Source organism: Mercenaria mercenaria, chromosome 15 (genome assembly GCF_021730395.1).
Source record: "Mercenaria mercenaria strain notata chromosome 15, MADL_Memer_1, whole genome shotgun sequence".
Taxonomy (NCBI): Eukaryota; Metazoa; Mollusca; class Bivalvia; order Venerida; family Veneridae; genus Mercenaria; species Mercenaria mercenaria.
Genome location: NC_069375.1, coordinates 16,942,277 through 16,965,020, shown reverse-complemented (window position 1 = coordinate 16,965,020; position 22,744 = coordinate 16,942,277). Strand labels below are relative to the sequence as shown.

The following is a 22,744-nucleotide window of genomic DNA, read 5'->3' as shown; positions in this document are numbered from 1 at the left end:
CACTCCTCTGCGATTTGTTGTAGTTCATTTAAATGTATGCCACCTAGTTCATTCCCCCTTATAACCCCCTTATTTGTAATCATTTTTTTGACATAAAAAAAAAATTCCGAAAAGTCTCCCTTAAATAAAAAAAAATTAAAAAAAAAAAAAAAAATGTTCCGACCTACCTACCCTAATTTTTTGAGCATGTTACCAGATACAAAGATTTTTTAGGCCTTATTAATGCAACTCCAACAGACTTTATCTAAAACTAGTACATTGGTCATAACAGATTTTCTTAAACATTTCATATTTTAGTTGTTTTATTTTGCACATTGCCTAAAAGTGGGTGGGGTGTAGTGTTTGTATGCTTTTATTATCAGCAAATTCTTCTAAATAAGAGCTGCTTTGGCAACAGTGATCATATTTTTCGTAAATGCAGACGTTTTATTGGCTTTTTATTTTAGTTTGTACTAGAAAAATCTTGTAAGAAATGATAAAAATGTTTGAAAATGTCGGTCTAGAAAACGAGTAACGAAAAACAAAAGTAACAGTTAAAGTTCTTGAAAAGATAACTGTTTTAACTTTATTTTTTCATCATACCACGTATAATTTCTGCTTATTTAATTTGTTTTGCCCAAACAAAGCCTCGGCAATTATAATAAATTTGTTATAGACCGTAACGGCCGACCGGCTCATGTAATCGTATCGAGCACACAAAATAATGGTACAAATACGATAATCTAAGGCTGCATTGTTTATCAATTAACTTGTAAACATTGATCAATAAACACCTTGCTATCGCCGGCGAACAATATTGAAATTCACTGGGATTTTGATTGACAGGGGGCAGAACTATCGAACTTGGAACGCATCATAGCAATATACCAGTCTGGTTTCAATTACAAACAGTATCATATCTCGATTTCTGTAGGATTCCACCAGAAAAACGACAAAGCAAAATGTCATTGTTGTGGAAAAACAAAACAAATCGAAAGTATTATGGACTGTTGGCATCCAGAATAACCTTGAATGATAAAAAAACAAAACAAAAAACATTTTTTGAGGCCCTCAAAATTATTTGTGTGTAATTTCAGCGGCCATTTCTCTCAAAAATCTGAAGTAGGCAGACCATTTATTATGCCATCGGCATGTAGATCATGATAACACCATGTAAAAATAGCCAGCTAACTGTAATTACCGAGTGTGGAATCAAATATTTCAAGCTATAGTAGCAGTCATTTGGGGAATTTTTAAGTGTTGTTTTGGAAAAAAATTTCTATTGCATTAGGACTGTCTTGTTTACTGGAGGTTACTTCATAGGGGAAAACGAGTTGGCCTTCAAGGTCAAGGTCACTGGCCTGGAGAGAAGTTCCCCATCAATATAACCTATAGCTGCCTTGTGTTGTAGGACAGTGATTTTTTTACTTTTTTTGGCAACAGCCCATGCCTTTTAAATTGGGAATTTTTAGCGCGATAAACTTTAAAATTGGGAAAAATTAACAAAACCCTTACAGAAGAAAAAGGCCTGCTGTGTACATACAGCGTATATGATGCGTACATGATGTGTACTGAAATCAAGGGCTTTAAATAGTACGCAGGATATACACCGCACATACACCGATAGTACGTTTGTAGTACACTTTTGACATGCAAATGAGCTCTGCCGCGTACTACTTGCTGCGGACTACATAGTACACAGGATGTACGCTGGAGGAATTTAGTATGCGGGAAATAGTAAGCAGCATGTACGCGGCACATACACTTTTCACATGCAAATGAGCCTGCGGTGTACTACCCCTGCGGCGTACATGCTGTGTACTCCTGGCCTGAGTCCTGCGGCGTACATGCTGTGTACTCCTGCTGCATACATGCTGTGTACTCTTGTGGCAAACTGCTGTGATAATGTAAATTCCTTACCCCACCAACCGATCATTTGGACAGAAAAAAGATAAGTGACATGCATCAATAAGTATTTACCCTTACCAAAATAATGTAGATTGGTGTTATCAAATAAATTTGAATGCTTTTCTTCATCCACTTTTCAATGAAATAAATCAATTTTTGTAGCATGTAATTTGGTAAACATTTGAAGAAAATGGCGTAACTGCATCAAGGGGAAACAACTTTAATGCAACTAAATGTAAGTGTTATGATTTATTATAGATGATGTGTGCATAGTATGTATTTATTTATCCCCCCACCAAAGGTGAAGGGGATATTAGAAATGCTCTCCGTCCGTGCGTCCGCAACGATATTTGTCCGGAGCATAACTCCAAAAGTACTTGAGGGATTTTCTTCAAACTTCATACACTGATAGAACACATTGGGAGGAAGTGCAGTGTGCAAGAACAATAACTCTACCTTGCCTATTTTTTGAGTTATTCCCCTTTATCTTATTTTCTTAAAAAAATTTGTCCGGAGCATAACTCCAAAAGTACTGGAGGGATTTTCTTCAAACTTCATACACTGATAGAACACATTGGGAGGAAGTGCAGTGTGCAAGAACAATAACTCTACCTTGCCTATTTTTTGAGTTATTCCCCTTTATCATATTTTCTTAAAACATTTTGTCCGGAGCATAACCCCAAAAGTACTGGAGGGATTTTCTTCAAACTTCATACACTGATAGAACACATTGGGAGGAAGTGCAGTGTGCAAGAAAAATAACTCTACCTTGCCTATTTTTTGAGTTATTCCCCTTTATCATATTTTCTTAAAACATTTTGTCCGGAGCATAACCCCAAAAGTACTGGAGGGATTTTCTTCAAACTTCATACACTGATAGAACACATTGGGAGGAAGTGCAAGAACAATAACTCTACCTTGCCAATTTTTTGAGTTATTCCCCTTTATCATATTTTCTTAAAGAAATTTGTCCGGAGCATATCTTCTTCATGCATGGAGGGATTTTGATATATCTTGGCACAAATGTTTACCACCACGATGCGGAGTGTCATACGCAAGAACTAGGTCTAAGGTCAAGGTCACACTTAGAGGTCAAAGGATACAAGAATAAAAACCTTGTCCGGAGCATTTCTTCTTCATGCATTGAGGGATTTTGATATAACTTGGCACAAATGTTTACCACCACGAGACGGAGTGTCTTGCGCAAGATCCAGGTCACTAGCCTAGGCCTAAGGTCAAGGTCACACTTAGAGGCCAAAGGTCAGATACAAGAATGACTTTGTCCGAAGCATTTCTTCTTCATGCATGGAGGGATTTTGATGTAACTTGGCACAATTATACACCATCATGAGACGAAGTGTCATGCGCAGTTCCCTTCTTTAGAATTACTTCCCTTTGTTGTTACTTTAAATAGCTTTTATTGTAACTTTTTCATTACTAGTCGTAGGGAAAAATCGAGACCACTTTTCTGTAGTACAACAAACATGCTAAATCCAATTTTGAGGTGTATTTTGACCAGTCTCTTCCTGATAAAGATTTTTGTGTGGACTTGAAATTTTTTTTTTTTTAACTTCCCTTAGTTGTTACTATAAATAACTTGTATTGTAACATTTTTATAATTGACCCTAGGGAAAAAACAAGACCACTTTTCTGTGGTACAGCATAGATGTTACTCTCCAGTGTTAGGTGTATTTTATTAATTTTATTAGCTCGACTATTCGAAGAATAGTCTAGCTATTCTACTCACCCTGGCGTCGGCGTCGGCGTCACACCTTGGTTAAGTTTTTGCATGCAAGTACATACAGCTATCATTTAAAGGCATATAGCTTTGAAACTTATTTATTCTTTTTCTAGGTCAATTACCAACCTCACTGGGTCAAGTTCCATAACTCTAACATGTATTTTGAGCAAATTATGCCCCCTTTTGGACTTAGAAAATTCTGGTTAAAGTTTTACATGCAAGTTACTATCTCCAAAACTAATGCAGATATTGAATTGAAACTTCACATGTGTCTTCGGGGTTATAAAACTAGTTGATAGCACCAAGTCCCATAACTCTGACCTTCATTTTGGCCAAATTATGCCCCCTTTTGGACTTAGAAAATTCTGGTTAAAGTTTTGCGTGCAAGTACATACACAGGGTTCGCACAGGCCTTGAAAAGTCCTTGAATTCGATGGTAGTCCTTGAAAACTCCTTGAAAATGACAAAAACCCTAAAAGACCTGGAAAAGTACTTGAATTTTGAAAAAAAACTCCTTGAATTTGACCTTTCACTTCTTGAAATATTCTTTCCGTAACATTGCTTTGCAAAAAGAATTTAAGGCTTAAAATAAATCGGAGAAAATGAAAATAGATTCGTGAAATTACAGAATCGGGTCACTTGTATGCTATTATAGTGGTCTACGGCCACACTTTATCGATATTTACAGAGTGCTATTTCTACTATATCACCGTTTGCATGTTTCCGTTTCCGTTTAAAAAAAGTACGGGGAATAATAACCGTAAAATCTTGAATTAAAATGAGTAAGAAAAATAAACATGTTTACTAAAGTAAGCGGGAGACAAAAGACGAATATAAACAGTGGCAGAAGCCCTATAGAGCAGACAGAACGAAGTGTATTTGTACGTCGTGTGACAAAATTTTGAGGTATCATTAGTCGGAGTGCGCTAAAAAATCACAAGAAAAGCGATAAACCTCAGCAAAATAGTGAATCACATCAATCTAATAATCAAATTACGTCATTTTCAAAGGTGTGACAAGTGATGGTTGTTTCATTTTTGCATTACATAATAAAAGTTGTTCAGATTAGGTCGTGGTTTTGAAAAAAAATAGTGCTTGAAAAATTGTAAAAAGTCCTTGAAAAGTACTTGAATTTTGTCTCTGATATTCTGTATGAACCATGATACAGCTATTACTAAAAGGCATATAGATTTGAAACTTATTTTTTCTTTTTCTAGATCAATTACCTACCTCACTGGGTCAAGTCCCATAACTCTGACATGTATTTTGGGCAAATTATGCCCCCTTTTGGACTTAGAAAATTCTGGTTAAAGTTTTACATGCAAGTTACTATCTCCAAAACTAATGCAGATATTGAATTGAAACTTCACATGTGTCTTCGGGGTTATAAAACTAGTTGATAGCACCAAGTCCCATAACTCTGACCTTCATTTTGGCCAAATTATGCCCCCTTTTGGACTTAGAAAATTCTGGTTAAAGTTTTGCGTGCAAGTACATACAGCTATTACTAAAAGGCATATAGATTTGAAACTTATTTTTTCTTTTTCTAGATCAATTACCTACCTCACTGGGTCAAGTCCCATAACTCTGACATGTATTTTGGGAAAATTATGCCCCCTTTTGGACTTAGAAAATCCTGGTTAAAGTTTTACATGCAAGTAACTATCTCCAAAACTACTACAGATATTAAATTGAAACTTCACTTGTGTCTTCCAGGTTATAAAACTAGTTGATAGCACCAAGTCCCATAACTCTGACATGTATTTTGGGCAAATTATGCCCCCTTTTGGACTTAGAAAATCCTGGTTAAAGTTTTGCGTGCAAGTACATACAGCTATTACCAAAAGGCATATAGCTTTGAAACTTATTTATTCTTTTTCTAGGTCAATTACCAACCTCACTGGGTCAAGTTCCATAACTCTTAACATGTATTTTGGGCAAATTATGCCCCCTTTTGGACTTAGAAAATCCTGGTTAAATTTTTGCGTGCAAGTACATACAGCTATTACCAAAAGGCATATAGCTTTGAAACTTATTTATTCTTTTTCTAGGTCAATTACCAACCTCACTGGGTCAAGTTCCATAACTCTTAACATGTATTTTGAGCAAATTATGCCCCCTTTTGGACTTGGAAAATTCTGGTTAAAGTTTTACATGCAAGTTACTATCCCCAAAACTAATGCAGATTTTGAATTGAAACTTAACATGTTTCTTCGGGGTTATAAAACTAGTTGATAACATCAAGTCCCATAACTCTGATATGTATTTTGGTCAAATTATGTCCCCTTTCGAACTTAAAACTCTTTTGATATTTAACATTTTGGGTAATAATTTCCTGCTTCTGTGACAATATTTCGAATAGTCGAGCTTGGCTGTCTTACGGACAGCTCTTGTTATATATAAGGTATCTCTACCTAGTAAGGAGTTTTTTTGTGGACTTTAAAAAACAAAAGACTTACAATGATTACTAAACAACCACAAAATTAACATTCCATTTGCAAATACAGCTGCTAGAGTAAAGAAATCTGCTTTGACGGGCATATATTGTGACATTCTGGCACTCTTGTTCCCTGTTAGCTTTCCATTCCTTCTTTTTACAGAAGCCATATAGAAAAACATCATAGTTATACTCTTCATGAAAATTAATAAAATTTAGCAGTAAACCACCTCACTACTGACTTATTCTTTCTTCCACATCTTAAAACCCCTGATGCGGACCACATCCTTCAATTATGATATGCCCGGTGGGGGGATTAGCCATGTCTGACATGGCTCTTGTTTTGATTAAAATCCATCTGAGAACAATCTAGGACTGGAATTATATAAGCATTTACACACTTTTACGTACGTAAAAAGTAGCGCACCAAAAATTTTGGATTGATTTTTTCCAATGGGGCAAGCGCAATTAGCCAAAAACGTTCTGAAAATATACGAGTGGCAAATCCGATGAACAACTTTTTAATTTAGTGAGGCCTTAATGAGTTAACATAATGAGCATTAAAGCCTTTATAAAACATGATAGAATGGTGTTTTGTTTAAGAGTATTCAAATAACAGTGAGAGCTATTAATTCTTCTCATTCCGGGGCTGTTGAGGCATTATCTTGGTAATTATTTCATGTGTTAGAAAATCTAATGCAACGAAGTTCAAATAAGGCTTTTCAATTATCCAAGTTAGAAAGCTCCAGGATAATTCAAAATGAAAAAGAATATATTTTTACACTGCATGCAAGGTGCAGCTCAGAATCACTAAGATGTAAGCTTCACAAATGAACATTGCAAATAGTTTGGCAAATTTTCATTGTTCAGAATACCGGTAATCTGAACTATTCTATGCTATTAAGATAAAAGTTACTCGGAAATCAAGTTCTTGCTTCCAAAAAAAAAAAAAATGTACAAATCCTTCCTGCATGAAGTGTACTTCAGACTTTTACCTAAAAAAATTCAAAGTATATAAACACCAAAAGAAAATGAACAAGTCCCTCCCGCGTATTTGAAGTTTACTTCAGACTTTGACTTATAAAAAAAAAACTAAGTATAAATGCCAAAAGAAATTGCACAAGTCTTTCCCGCGTATATGAAGTGTACTGCACAAATTTCAAAGTATCTGCGGTGTACATGCAGTGTACTATTTTCTTGTACAAGTCCTTCCTGCGTACATGCAGTGTACTCCTTAAATTTTCAGAGTCTGTGCTGCGTACTTGAAGTGTACTAGTGACCTCCTGCGTACATGCTGTGTACTCGTCGAAATAGTACGCAGCATGCGGTGTATGTAAAATGTACTCCTCTGGCGTACTACTGTGTTCGCGGCATATACACAGCATGTACGCCACAGAGGCTTGCTTCTGTAAGGGAACTTAATAAAGAAATCATTTTCAAAAGTTTTATTTTAAGGTAAATTTATTTCATTCAAATATGCACTGAGTTTGAACAGACAGGACAGACAGGTTATTTTCTGATGGCTCAGATAGCTTAGGGTCACCATGAGCTTCTGTTGATTTCTGGGGGTCATTTCAGTCTTCACCTTAATTTTTTTTCAGCACTTGTCCTTTTGGGCAAGTAAATTAAGAAAACCACTTGCCCAAAATCATTTTGATTATAAATTTGATGTATTTTGGTTTATGCTTAATTCAACATTCAGTAATTTAAATGGTAGTCAACTAACCTACCCACACTAAGCCAACGTAAGTAGATAACCATGTTGCAATATTCAAGTAACAAGCAGACAGAAATTATGGGAGAAAACTGTAGAAAAAAAGTAAGACCTATACCAGTATCTAGTTATATGCCAGGTGTGGGGTTCAAATTTGCACTACCCTTCTAAAACTTACTTTTTTAGCCTGGGCCTTTAAAATATAGTGTAGTTGTTCAAATTTAACTACAATAACAGGGTTCGCACAGGCCTTGAAAAGTCCTTGAATTCGATGGTAGTCCTTGAAAACTCCTTGAAAATGACAAAACCCCTAAAAAACCTGGAAAAGTACTTGAATTTTGAAAAAAACTCCTTGAATTTGACCTTTCACTCCTTGAAAATATTCTTTCCGTAACTTGCTTTGCAAAAAGAATTTAAGGCTTAAAATAAATCAGAGAAAATGAAAATAAATTCGTGAAATTGCAGGATCGGGTCACTCGTATGCTATTATAGTGGTCTACGGCCACACTTTATCGATATTTACAGAGGGCTATTTCTACTATATCACCGTTTGCATGTTTCCGTTTCCGTTTAAAAAAGTACGGGGAATAATAACTCGCAATTATTAGCTATTTGCGAGTGTTTCCAGTGAATTAAAATGAGTAAGAAAAATAAACATGTTTACTCAAGTAAGCGGGAGACAAAAGACGAATATAAACAGTGGCTGAAGCCCTTTAGAGCAGACAGAACGAAGTGTATTTGTACGTCGTGTGACAAAATTTTGAGGTATCATTAGTAGGAGTGCGCTAAAAAATCACAAGAATAGTGATAAACCTCAGCAAAATAGTGAATTACATCAATCTAATAATCGAATTACGTCATTTTCAAAGGTGTGACAAGTGATGGTTGTTTTATTTTTGCATTACATCATAAAAGTTTTTCAGATTAGGTCGTGGTTTTGAAAAAAAATAGTGCTTGAAAAACTTTAAAAAGTCCTTGAAAAGTCCTTGAATTTTGTCTCTGATATTCTGTATGAACCATGAATAATGGATCAGCCTGGTTAGGCCCCCACCCACCTCCAAAAAAATGTGTTTCTGGTGGCATGGCCAAAGAAAGTAGGGTCGGTAGGTCGGTATTTTTGTTTGTGTTGTTTTTTTTCTTTTTTGAAGCATTATTATCAAGTAAATGTAGCCTATTATCACAGTCCTGAGCGACGTGTCCCAAAAATATGGACACAATAATCATCATCAACCCACCCGTGTTTAAAGCGAAAAAAAAAAAACCATTAACAATTATCGGTAATTATTCTGTTGATAAACAAGTAATTGACCTTGTTAAATGTTTTCATCATCAATTAAAACCCCCTCAAAGAGCTAAAAGAAGTGTATTGGTATCATGGCGTCTGAGGTTGAGAGCAAAGCGGTATAGTTGCCCGAGATTGTCATGGCATTACATCATGTTTTCGCGCCATGTGACACATCACTGTCTGATCGTATGGCCTCGGTTCTTTAAATTGCTGAGAAGAAATCAGTAAAAAAGTATCTTCTTCAATTTTTTTAAAAGCGAATGTGCAGTGTCCCATATAAACTGACAGGTAAATGTGTCATACGATAATAGTAGGATAATAATCCTACCTCTGTGACCTATTTGCCCTCAAGGAATTTACATTATTGTTTGAAAAGAATATCTGACATAGTGCCGAATCAAAAAAGACATGTACAAAGATTCATTTACTTATTAAACTTATTAAAAACCACAGCGACATCATACTGCTTTATTTTAAAACAATTTTTATGCCCCCAAAGGGAGGCATATAGTTTTTGAACCATCTGTCAGTCTGTCCGCAATTTTCGTGTCCGGTCCATATCTTTGTCATCGATGGATGGATTTTCAAATAACTTGGCATGAATGTGTACCACAGTAAAACGACGTGTCGCGTGCAAGACCCAGGCCCGTAGCTCAAAGGTCAAGGTCACATTTAGACATTAAAGGATAGTGCATTGATGGGCTTGTCCGGTCCATATCTTTGTCATCGATGGATGGATTTTCAAATAACTTGGCATGAATGTGTACCACAGTAAGACGACGTGTCGCGCGCAAGACCCAGCCCAGTAGCTCAAAGGTCAAGGTCACACTTAGACGTTAAAGGATAGTGCATTGATGGGCGTGTCCGGTCCATATCTTTGTCATCGATGGATGGATTTTCAAATAACTTGGCATGAATGTGTACCACAGTAAGACGACGTGTCGCGCGCAAGACCCAGGTCCGTAGCTCAAAGGTCAAGGTCACACTTAGACGTTAAAGGATAGTGCATTGATGGGCGTGTCCAGTCCATATCTTTGTCATCGATGGATGGATTTTCAAATAACTTGGCATGAATGTGTACCACAGTAAGACGACGTGTCGCGCGCAAGACCCAGGTCCGTAGCTCAAAGGTCAAGGTCACACTTAGACATTAAAGGATAGTGCATTGATGGGCGTGTCCGGTCCATATCTTTGTCATCGATGGATGGATTTTCAAATAACTTGGCATGAATGTGTACCACAGTAAGACGACGTGTTGCACGCAAGACCCAGGTCCGTAGCTCAAAGGTCAAGATCACACTTAGACATTAAAGGTCATTTTTCATGATAGTGCATTGATGGGCATGTCCGGTCCATATCATTGTCATTCATGCATGGATTTTAAAATAACTACACATGAATGTGTGACACAGTAAGACGACATGTCGCGCGCAAGACCCAGCTCCGTAGGTCAAAGGTCCTAAACTCTAACATCGGCCATAACTATTCATTCAAAGTGCCATCGGGGGCATGTGTCATCCTATGGAGACAGCTCTTGTTTATATACGTTCACGAGGTCACGTAACTTATTCCGCACTTGCAGAAATCTGTTTGCCAAAAATCGTTTTACTCTATGTATTTAAATTGCTGTCGCTTTTTCATTATTTAAGATTTTTTTAATTCTGTTTTTTGTACTTTCTTGTCAAAAGTCTGAAATTTATGACTATAGTATGTATTATTTATTTACTTTTAGAAATAAATAAATAATTAAGATCGCGCTGTTTGAAATTTTACAAATAATTGTATGAAACTTCGATCGTTTTTATAGAATTTTGCCTACATTTCTGTCGATATCTTATTAAAATTGTTATAGAATTCAAACTGTATTACTTCTCAAGCGGTGTTGAACATTTGAAGTGATTATATTAAAAAATGAATGCACTACAAGCGTGTTGATAAATAAAAGTAATGGCTATACGATAGGTTGCATGTGCTCGTGGAATGGAAAATTACTGGCATGACGTTTTGATATCTTTACAATTCGCGGGTAAATTCAAGTCAATCAAGGTAATTTTTAGGGATGTAATTTATGAATTTTGTAAAGTTACTTTATATACTGCAAATGTGAAGTCATCAATTCATGCATAAATATACGAAAGCTAGTATTTAGGATGTTCATTTCAGATTCATGAAATTCTTTTTGTAATTATTGTGAAAATTAAGGGATTTAAATTTTGGAAAAAAGCACTTGTCTGTTCGGGCAACCACCTGAAAACTTTGGCTTGCCCAAAACATGATATACTTGTCCCGGACTTCGGGCTAGTGATGGGACATCGGTTGGAAAACTCCAACTCGGTTAGCAAACCGATGCGATGTATCGGAAAAATAATCGGTTGAATGTTATTTATTTTCATACTTGTTTATTCAGATAGTCATGTCTTTAAAATGACTGTTTTACTTAAAATTCATATGCTCTTTTGAAAAATAAAGAACTACCATTAATCAGATGTTTTAAAGCTGGTTCCGGGTAAACAGAAACTTGTTTAGTAATGACTAATTAGTTGCAGACAGGGAAACAACAATAAATTGCAATCTGGTGTACATGTATCATAGACTCATAGCTGTCATTTGTGACAGTTGACTGGTATACCTGTACCTGTAACATATCTAGCATACAGCAAGGAAGTACAGATATTTCAGTCTTTCTCTGGCTGACAAAAATAGTGATTGTAGAAAATCATTAAATGAATTCAGTTATTTTTCGGTAATATAAATATTTTCATACAATGGTTACCATAGCCTGACACTACTGAGTAGCACCATGTTCCAACTGCTTGTTGCTATGGCTTATAACAATGTCATGAAGCTTGGTAAAAAATGATCAGATAAAAATCAGAGTTTAATCTGTTTCCATTGGTCAGCGGTACTGGGTAAATGGAATTTCGGCAGAAAAAAAATCATGACAACTCGATGACAACTGCAACTGCATAAAAACACCAAAGTTCTTTCCATTGAAATTACATTATGGACACGGAAATCTAACGGCATTAGTGTCCAGTTTCAACAGATAAATTCCCTCGGGCATACCGTTGTAAAATACGAAAATTTATCAAAGTTTCTCTAATTTATTTTACCCCACTTTTATTGACGCTATGGACGCCGCCATGTTAACAGCTGTGCCTAACTGTAAGATGTTAAATCCATTTTCATTTGATAACTGAAACGAAATACTAACGTTTGATTGTCGGCATACTTCTGTTTTATCCGTTATGTATGCACAGGGTTCGCACAGGCCTTGAAAAGTCCTTGAATTCAATGGTAGTCCTTGAAAACTCCTTGAAAATGACAAAACCCCTAAAAAACCTGGAAAAGTACTTGAATTTTGAAAAAAACTCCTTGAATTTGACCTTTCACTCCTTGAAAATAATTCTTTCCGTAACTTTGCTTTGCAAAAAGAATTTAAAGCTTAAAATAAATCGAAGAAAATGAAAATAAATTCGTGAAATTGCAGGATCGGGTCACTCTTATGCTATTATAGTGGTCTACGGCCACACTTTATCGATATTTACGGAGTGCTATTTCTACTGTTTCACCGTTTGCATGTTTCCGTTTCCGTTTAAAAAAGTACGGGGAATAATAACTCGCAATTTTTAGCTATTTGCGAGTGTTTCCAGTGAATTAAAATGAGTAAGAAAATAAACATGTTTACTCAAGTAAGCGGGAGACAAAAGACGAATATAAACAGTGGCTGAAGCCATATAGAGCAGACAGAACGAAGTGTATTTGTACGTCGTGTGACAAAATTTTGAGGTATCATTAGTAGGAGTGCGCTAAAAAATCACAAGAAAAGCGATAAACCTCAGCAAAATAGTGAATCACATCAATCTAATAATCGAATTTCAAAGGTGTGACAAGTGATGGTTGTTTTATTTTTGCATTACATAATAAAAGTTGTTCAGATTAGGTTGTGGTTTTGAAAAAAATAGTGCTTGAAAAATTGTAAAAAGTCCTTGAAAAGTACTTGAATTTTGTCTCTAATATTCTGTATGAACCATGGTATGCAGGTAGTCCATATTTCGGATATTTCCAGGTAAACATAAATTCTCACGCACCGTATTTCCCTTTGGAAACCTTCGTCCATACCCGTGTAGATTCGTACCCACTATCGACTGAGAAAACATAATCGATTATCGGAATCGGTTGGACTTTTCTAGCCGTCAATCGATTATATCCGCTAATCGGCCCATCACTACTTCGGGCAACCCAGTTACGACGAAGACTGTCATTTTGTGGGGACTCAGATTTCTTGGACAGATCACTTTGCTGTCCTGACGTTTGATTTGAATTTGATTTCTCTTTAACTTTACCAAAAGATGTTCGAATGTCCGGAGTACCGATGGCGTGTTTCAGTTTTATTTTCTTATTATAATATTTGGAATTGTGCGACATTTTTTGATAATTTAGGTAATTTTCTAACAATTTTTTTTCCCGACTCATTTTGACGCATGAAAAAGCGTTTAGCGACCGTGAAGGAAGTCATACTAAATGCTGTACTATGCTGTGACCCGTTTTATGTAAACAACGTGCTTTGAATTGGCAACAAAATTCTGTGAATAAACCATAATTAGAGTCGGAATTTTTATGATTATTTGCATCGTTTTAGTTCAACTTTTACAAGAAATCAATCGTATTGGGAAAAATCATCTCGTTTTGGTGAATTTTTAAGCATATTTTGGGAATTTTGACCATTTTTGTCAATTGGGAAGACGCTGAATTTCGGAGTCAAATTGGCGCAAAAAAAATCACTGTAGGATGATTGCCTGACCAGGCCTATTGAACATATGACCATGTAAGGTTAAAGGACAGTTAATGGGGACACCTGCATTGAAACACCTTTAAGCTCAAAAGCAATGTCTAGTTCTATAATATTTTTGTAGATGAGGTTCGAACTGGTACCTACCGCCAGTTGTTCCATCCAGAGCAGCTAATAACTGGCAAGGAGGACGCTGCAAATAACTATGCTAGAGGACATTATACCATCGGAAAGGAAATTGTGGATCTTGTTCTTGACCGCATCAGAAAACTGGTATTCCTTCTGTTATACTTATTTGCCTTAAACTCTCCAAATAATTCAGGGAAACATAATTATATAGTTGCCACCTTGTGTGTCCATTATTCATTCTAGTCAACACTTTTTCTGAGCAACCACTGTCTGGACTTCAACAAAATTTCACAGAAATATTTACTACCAACAGAAAGTGAAAAAACAAGGCCTCTGTCAAAAGTTCTTGCTGAATTCATTTCAAGAACAAGCTGTATCACATATGCATAATTATGCCCCCCTTCGAAGAAGGAGGGGTATATTGTTTTGCAGATGTCGGTCGGTCGGTCGGAATGTAGACCAATCCGTTTCCGGATGATAACTCAAGAACGCTTGGGCCTAGGATCATGAAAGTTGATAGGGAGGTTGGTCATCACCAGCAGATGACCCCTATTGATTTTGAGGTCTGTATGTCAAAGGTCAAGGTCACAGTGACCCTGAATAGTAAAACGGTTTCCGGATGATAACTCAAGAACGCTTGGGCCTAGGATCATGAAAGTTGATAGGGAGGTTGATCATGACAAGCAGATGACCCCTATTGATTTTAAGGTCAGTATGTTAAAGGTCAAGGTCACAGTGACCCTGAACAATTAAACGGTTTCCGGATGATAACTCAAGAACGCTTCAGCCTAGGGACACGAAAGTTGATAGGCAGGTTGGTCATGACCAGCAGATGACCCCTATTGATTTTGATGTCAGTATGTCAAAGGTCAAGGTCACATTGAACAGGAACAGTTAAATGGTTTCCGAGCAATAACTCAAGAACGCTTGGGCCTAGTTTCAGGAAAATTGATAGTTAGGTTGGCCATGACCAGCAGATGACCCCTATTGATTTTGAGGTCATTAGGTCAAAGGTCAAGGTCGCATTGGCCAGGAACAGTTAAACAGTTTCTGATCTTCTTGTCCAAAACCATAGGGCCTAGGGCTTTGATATTGGGTATGTAGCAAAATCTAGTGGTCCTCTACCAAGATTGTTCAGATTATTTCCCTGGGGTCAAATATGGCCCCATCCCGGGGGTCACATGGTTTATATAGACTTATATAGGAAAAAAATTTGAAAAACCTCTTGTCCAAAACCACAGGACCTAGGGCTTTGATATTTTGTATATGACATCATCTAGTGGTCCTCTACTAAGATTGTTCAAATTTTTCCCCAAGGGTCAGATATGGCCCCGCCCTGGGGGGTCACATGGTTTACATAGACTTATATAGGGAAAAACTTTGAAAATCTTCTTGTCCAAACCACAAAGACTATGGCTTTGATATTTTGTAATGTAGCATCATCTAGTGGTTCTCTACCAAGATTGTTCAAATTATCCCTCTAGGGTCAAATAGGCCCCGCCTCAGGGGTCACATGGTTCATATAGACTTATATAGGGAAAAACTTAGAATATTCATCAGTCAGGGGTGTAACTGTTTTAAGTTATGTAACCTATTTCAGTTACTTTTTCCAGCATTTTATAACCTGTATGAGTTATAAAATATAGATAACCCAGGTAAGTTATTCATAAAAAGCCTTTTTGCTGTTCTCACAAATTGACCATCAAAGTGTAATTAGTAGCAAACTGTGGTTAATCAAATTCTCTTTTAGTCTGATCATGGCCTGATGAGCATAATGAGATGTTAAGAGTTTTATAGCTTTAAAACCATTTGCGTAAGACTTTATCAGCCTTGCGTAAAAAAATTTACTGCATAGCTGGAAAGATGAAAGACTAAGGATTCAGGAGGGCTTTGTAATATTTTATGATAACTGAAACAAGTTATGAAAGTAAAGGCAATAACTCAAATGGGTTATAAAATGTGATAACTTGAAACAGTTACACCCCTGACTGTTCATGTCCATAACTTACATCATTCAAATTTGGACCACATTTATAGTTTTGAGTGGCAAGATGAACCTTGACATGAGTTGACCTTGATCTTGACCTAGTGACCTACTTTCAAATTTCTTTAGCTACAGCCTTCAAATTTGGACCACATGCATAGGTTTGTGTACTGAAACAAACTTTGACCTTGTTATTGACCTAGTGACCTACTTTCACATTTTTGAAGGTACAGACTTCAAATTTGGACCACATGCATAGTTTTTTGTTCCAAAATAAAATTTGACCTTGATTTTGACCTAGTGACCTACTTTCACATTTCTCAAGCTACAGCCTTCAAATTTGAACCACAAGCATAGTTTTGTGTACTGAAATTAACTTTGATCTTGAGATTGACCTAGTGACCTACTTTCACATTTCTGAAGGTACAGGCTTCAAATTTGGATCACTTGCATAGTTTTGTGTTCCGAAATAAAATTTGACCTTGATTTTGACCTAGTGACCTACTTTCACATTTTTCAAGCTGCAGCCTTCAAATTTGAACCACATGCATAAGTGAGCATATAATTTGTTCCTTGTGCAATTACTAAATGCATCAAGGGGGGCATTTCGTGTTCGACGAGCTCTTGTTACTTTAGTCTTTAGGAAGCAGCATTAGTGAGCATCTGTTGGTTAAAAAAAATGCCAGGTAACACTGACACTAATTCTTCTGTCTTGAACTGCAGTGATAGTATTCTTGCAGAAACAGCGAGCCTCTCCAACAGAAGACTTGTTGGTAATCATCTCTGGGTTAATATCCCACATAATGCTTTTACTTTATATGTGAAAGATAGATAACCAGAGTTTGTCTACCTGAAATATCTGTCTTTAGATTAGAGTTGGAAAGTGGCCTTATGACCTAAAATGTGTTGATGCTATAATATGAAAAGCAAATAATGCGAATCAGTTTGCTGCAAATATAACAATTTAGAAATAATATATCTCATCCAGTGATTTGTTGTTGAATAAATCATTGTTTTGGAGTTCAGATGCGAAGGAATTATATCATGAGGGCACAGCCCGAGTGATATAATAATACGCATCTGAACGACAATGATTTATTCAAGAGCAAATCACTAAATGAGATATATTAAATCACTAAATGAGATATATATGTTTTTGATTGAGTATGAAAAGACACTCCTGTAATATCCTCTATATAATTTACAAATTTTACGGTGATACCAGTACTAGGGGTGCGTATCGGTCAAAATGATCGATACGATATTTGTATCGATACAAAATGATCGATATTCGATATATCATATGATATTTTCAAACAGAATAATAACAGAGTACAAGACCATTATAGTAATGCAATATGAACTATAATTACTCACTTCTAAGGTCGGTCTATTCTGAGTCAAAATCACAGGATTTGGATACATTTTTCTTTAGGAAACAGAGGCAAGCATATTAGAATTGTTGTTTTACCTTTTTTTAATTAACTATTTTGAAGAAATAACTAACAGCTGATTCAATATTTCAGAATGGTATCTTTCAAAATGACATGAGCTTCTCAATTCAAATGATAACGAAAGGTGTGATAGTCTTTTTGTTATGATCAAATAGCCAGCAATTAGCTGTCACCTCTGTCAATTTTGTTGTTCACAGTTTGGTTAAAAAGAATACTCGATCTTTAATAAGTATCATAAATTTTGTGATTTATTAATATTTCTTTAATCAAAATACTTTCAAATTTGTATGAAATTAGTTTTGTTTGAAAGAAAATTAAACCAGTCGATCTTTTACGGAACGTAACGGCAATCTTATATTTTAGCGGTGACAGTTAGCGCGGAGAGTAGTTTCCCTTTACCAAAATGGCAACCATCGGAAACAAACTTGTTTTGAAGTTGGAAAATCATCTATACCTGTGTATAATCTGCGCGCCCACGATTCGGGGTGGTCCCGGGGGTCAAAAAACTGCGCATTATACATAGGTATCTGCGGTAATGAGGCCATTTACCATGTAGTTAGCTTTTGATCGATATTTTGATCGATACAGGAACGTTCGATCCGATGTATCGATCGAACCCTGAATACCGGTATTCGATACATATCGAGAACCGGTACGCACCCCTAACCAGTACCATAACTAAAGAATTTTACTAGATACTGTGCATTGTTAATTTTCTCTTCTTTTTTTTTTCAGGCTGACCAGTGCACAGGACTGCAGGGATTCCTGATCTTCCACAGTTTTGGTGGAGGCACTGGATCTGGTTTTGCATCTCTCCTCATGGAAAGACTGTCTGTTGACTATGGCAAGAAATCAAAACTTGAGTTTGCAATCTACCCAGCTCCACAGGTACAGTATTTACCAGGCTTAGTAATCTTTACAAAAACATTTTGAAAAGAATGTATGGACATAATAAGCAGGGATGAAGAGATCTTTTAAGGCTTCAGGGTTCGATTTTGATTTAGATCTGTTGAGGTTTTCTTTTTTTTCTTTTTTTTTTAGATGGGGTCGGTAAATGCATGACTGAAAGTTGGGCAAAGGCTACCGAGTCAGAAATTAATTCATAAAAATATATTTACTGAATAATCTTTCTATATCTGGTTAAATTAATGTGAACATTCTGTTTGTATATTAGGCCACACCAAATTGATGTCTTGTTCTTCGGATTTTTTCCCAAAATATTTTGGGCGAGCGAGCAAAAAAAAAAATTTAAAATCATTTATTGAAGCAAGCGAAGAGCGATGAAATAAAAAAAAAAATAATCGCTTGTGTTATGTTTAACACCAAATCAAGTGTATTTCTATTCATAAGCCGGGGAAAAAGAACGTGTGTGAAGTAACATTCAGACAGCATTGTCTTTGGAGTATTGAATGTTTAATGTGTGATGCATACAATAAAAAGTAAGAAATATATCAGCACTTTTATTTTTCTGAAATGTCTTATTTATCCCGTATCTTTTAACAATTTTCTCTGCTAGTGACATTAGATCTTTTAACCCTTGAAGTGCCGCGCCTTGAAAAAAATACTGCGGTATACCACGTTTTTTTCCTAAATACCGCGGTAAACCACCATTTTTGTCGTAAAACTTGCAGCTATGGTAGTGGTCATAAAAATATTGAAAAACTCTCGGGAAGACTGAATTTATTATGAGCAACAACGAAGACTAGTTACTTGGCTAGAATTAAAGAAATAATACACTGGAATAATAACTTGACTAATGACTAGTTAGATTAATGACCCTTAGTATTTTTTACCAGCATGTATTTGTCGGAAGACGCCATATTGTCTCTAGGGAAGCACTAGGTCACATGTATAGGTCTCGCTTGTTTGAAATTTGATTGGTGCACCTGTTTGATAAACCAGTAATGTTTACAAATACTATGAAAGCTTCATCAAATCATTTTCAAACAAAAAATAATGAATTTCAACTCAACTTTTTCCATACTATATATTTCTTTTTGAATACATGCAAATACATACCGGGAAATTTTAAATTACTGTGATGATTTTTATGCCCCCAAAGGGAGGCATATAGTTTTTGAACCGTCTGTCAGTCTGTCCGCAATTTTCGTGTCCGGTCCATATCTTTGTCATCGATGGATGGATTTTCAAAGAACTTGGCATGAATGTGTACCACAGTAAGAGACGTGTCGCGCGCAAGACCCAGGTCCATAGCTCAAAGGTCAAGGTCACACTTAGACGTTAAAGGTCATTTTTCATGATAGTGCATTCGTGTCCAGTCCATATCTTTGTCATCCATGGATGGATTTTCAAATAACTTGGCATGTACGTGTACCACAGTAAGACGACGTGTCATGTGCAAGACCCAGGTCCGTAGCTCAAAGGTCAAGGTCACACTTAGACGTTAAAGGTCATTTTTCATGATAGTGCATTCGTGTCCGGTCCATATCTTTGTCATCCATGGATGGATTTTCAAATAACTTGGCATGAATGTGTACCACAGTAAGACGACGTGTCGTGCGCAAGACCCAGGTCCGTAGCTCAAAGGTCAAGGTCACACTTAGACGTTAAAGGTCATATTTCATGATAGTGCATTGATGGGCGTGTCCGGTCTATATCTTTGTCATTCATGCATGGATTTTAAAATTATTGGGCATGAATGTGTACCACAGTAAGACGACATGTCGCGCGCAAGACCCAGGTCTGTAGGTCAAAGGTCCTAAACTCTAACATCGGCCATAACTATTCATTCAAAGTGCCATCGGGGGCATGTGTCATCCTATGGAGACAGCTCTTGTTTTTCTTGACTTTAGTTTTTGTTTGTTTAAACCCAAACGAACGAACACACGCACACACACACACACACCATGAACTTTCCCCATAAATAGCTGAATTCAAACTTGTTCTCCAGATACGTCTTGTGGGCAGAACATTTTGTCCACCAGTCAGTCTGTCCCAACAGGTCGTCCATAGAGCATCTTGTCTTTGAACACTTTGTTCGTAGAGCATTCTGAGCTATAATTTTTGTCAACCACACATCCTTATGACCTAAATGGTGTTTCATCAGACATTTTGTCACTGGAACTTTCGTCTCGACATGTCTGAACATTTTGTTCAACAGACATTTTGTCTGGATCAATATATTGTTTGAAGGCTTTGTCAAACACTTTTCATCATACATTTTGTTCACAGAACATATTTTCCTGACAACTTGATTCAAGACATTTTGTCTGAATCGACATATTGTCCTATCATCTCCATTCTTTTTTAATCTTTTCGAGGAGCAACATCATTCAATAAACAACAGCCAAATAAAACTCTTCTACCTTGGCAAGAATGCTTGTTTGTTTCAACATGTCAATACGTCAGTCGAGCATTCTGCATCAAAACATCTTGCCTTAGTCTTAGCATTACATTGTGCACTGAACATGTTGTCTTGGTATCAGAGCACCCCTACCAATTGCTGTTTTTCTGATAACGAGACGGCTAGTTCATATCTCCTTACATACTGTCACACAGCTCGGACTGCAAACCTTAACTTTGCATACATTTGTAATCGGCTCATTTGTAAGAGAACATTGTGCTCATCAACATAACGCAACGTCATTTGCTCATTTGTAAACACTGAACATCCCCAATGTAACAAGGCAGTCTGAAGGAAAGCTAAATCCCCCGCCACTGTTATGGATAGTGAAAGGGTAAACCTTTGACCTTTAGCTGTGACCTTGACCTTGAACTGATATGGCTGACTCTTGAATTCTGCACAACGTCTTGATGCAATGTTAGACACTAACTTCTAGTCTGAAGGAGTCCACCGGACTCCTAACATTTGTTAGCTTGGAGTCCAGCTGAAATTCAATGAGTCCAAAATAATATAACACTTTATCTTGTTTTTGGCGACAGTTTTCTGCAATGAAATGCTGACAAGCCTTGTCGGTCAAGTATGTCTTGCCAATATCAATAGATTTGGCAGTATCAAGCTGACATAATGCCACATAGTCAGTATAAGGACGTCCGAGCTTTCCGACCATATGGGCATTTCTAAATAGCTTACATAAACGGTCAAAGATTGATTTATTTAGCTGCAACAGAGAACGACCAGCAACTGACTCCTGTAATTTGGTATACTTCTTCGCCTGTTCTCTTTTTACATTATCTAAGTGCCCCTGGGAGGTGTTGTGCCTTTTGATTGCCTCAACTCTAAGATTGGAGCAGCCAGTGACAAAACTTCCAAATTTATCGTACTTGGTACACACATTGCATTTCATTTCTTGTTTATTATTGTCAAATGTCAACCATGTATAATATTTCTCCCATGATGACTGAAATGTCCGTTCCCTCTTACTTTCATACTCTTTGCTTTTCCTTTTCAGTGATTTTCTGCTGTTTAGGCTGGGGTGGCGTGTACCCGGTTAAAAAACGCTCCATGGCTTGTAAAATGTAGTATTTGACAGCGTTATATTAATTGACACTTTGATCTCTGTTTACATTTGCAAGTTGTACGACGCGTACTATTTTACAATTACATCGGTAATGTGGACTGGTTATTTTTAGAATTGTTGGTTTTTAATAAGCGTCTGGGCGATTTCAAGTAGAAACTGTACGACAGTCATCTGTAAGTTTATTTGACCACCACTGAGGGAGATGCACGCGACGATTACCATATAGAGTGATATACATTTGACTATCTATAGACACGCCTTCCACCGTTCACGGGGTGTCAAATAATACTTACCCGGGAGATGCGCGCTACGATTACCATATCGATCGATCTGTAGACATGCCTTCTACCGTTCACGGAGTGTCAAATAATACTTATTTTATATCAGGAAACGATGTTTTTGGAATATATATTTTTGGCTACTCATAATTTTAAGGAGACCGTCAGACTGCCAGATCTCAAAATCTTGGAGTACGAGGCAAATTTAAGGAGTCTCGGACTCCCGTTAGTGTCGAACGCTGTTGATGTGGTGATCATTTGACCCAAGTTTCATGAAAATCCTTCAAGGGGTTTAGGAGATACAGAGCTAAAACCTTTGACCTTGAGTTGACATGGCTGACTCATGAGCTCTTGATAAGGTGATCATTTGACCAAAGTTTCATGAAAATCCTTCAAGGTGTTTAGGAGATACAGAGTGGACACAAAATGGAAGGCTCAAACATTTGACCCTCAGCTGTGACCTTGACCTTGAGCCGGCATAGCTGACTCATGGATTCTGCACATCCTCTTGATGAGGTGATCATTTGACCCAAGTTTGATGGAAATCCTTCAAGGGGTTTAGGAGATACAGAGCGGACACAAAATGGAAGGCTCAAACCTC

At 36.8% G+C, this 22,744-nt stretch overlaps 1 protein-coding gene across 1 annotated transcript in view; it reads left to right on the top strand.

Moving 5' to 3' along the window:
* Positions 1–22,744, top strand: part of LOC123545633 (tubulin alpha chain, testis-specific-like) — an 85,563-nt gene that overhangs the window by 38,709 nt on the left and 24,110 nt on the right. Inside the window, exons 3-4 of the mRNA XM_053524658.1 lie at positions 13,981–14,129; positions 18,159–18,311. Coding sequence (XP_053380633.1) covers positions 13,981–14,129; positions 18,159–18,311 — 302 coding nt within the window. The remainder of the gene's footprint in view (positions 1–13,980; positions 14,130–18,158; positions 18,312–22,744) is intronic.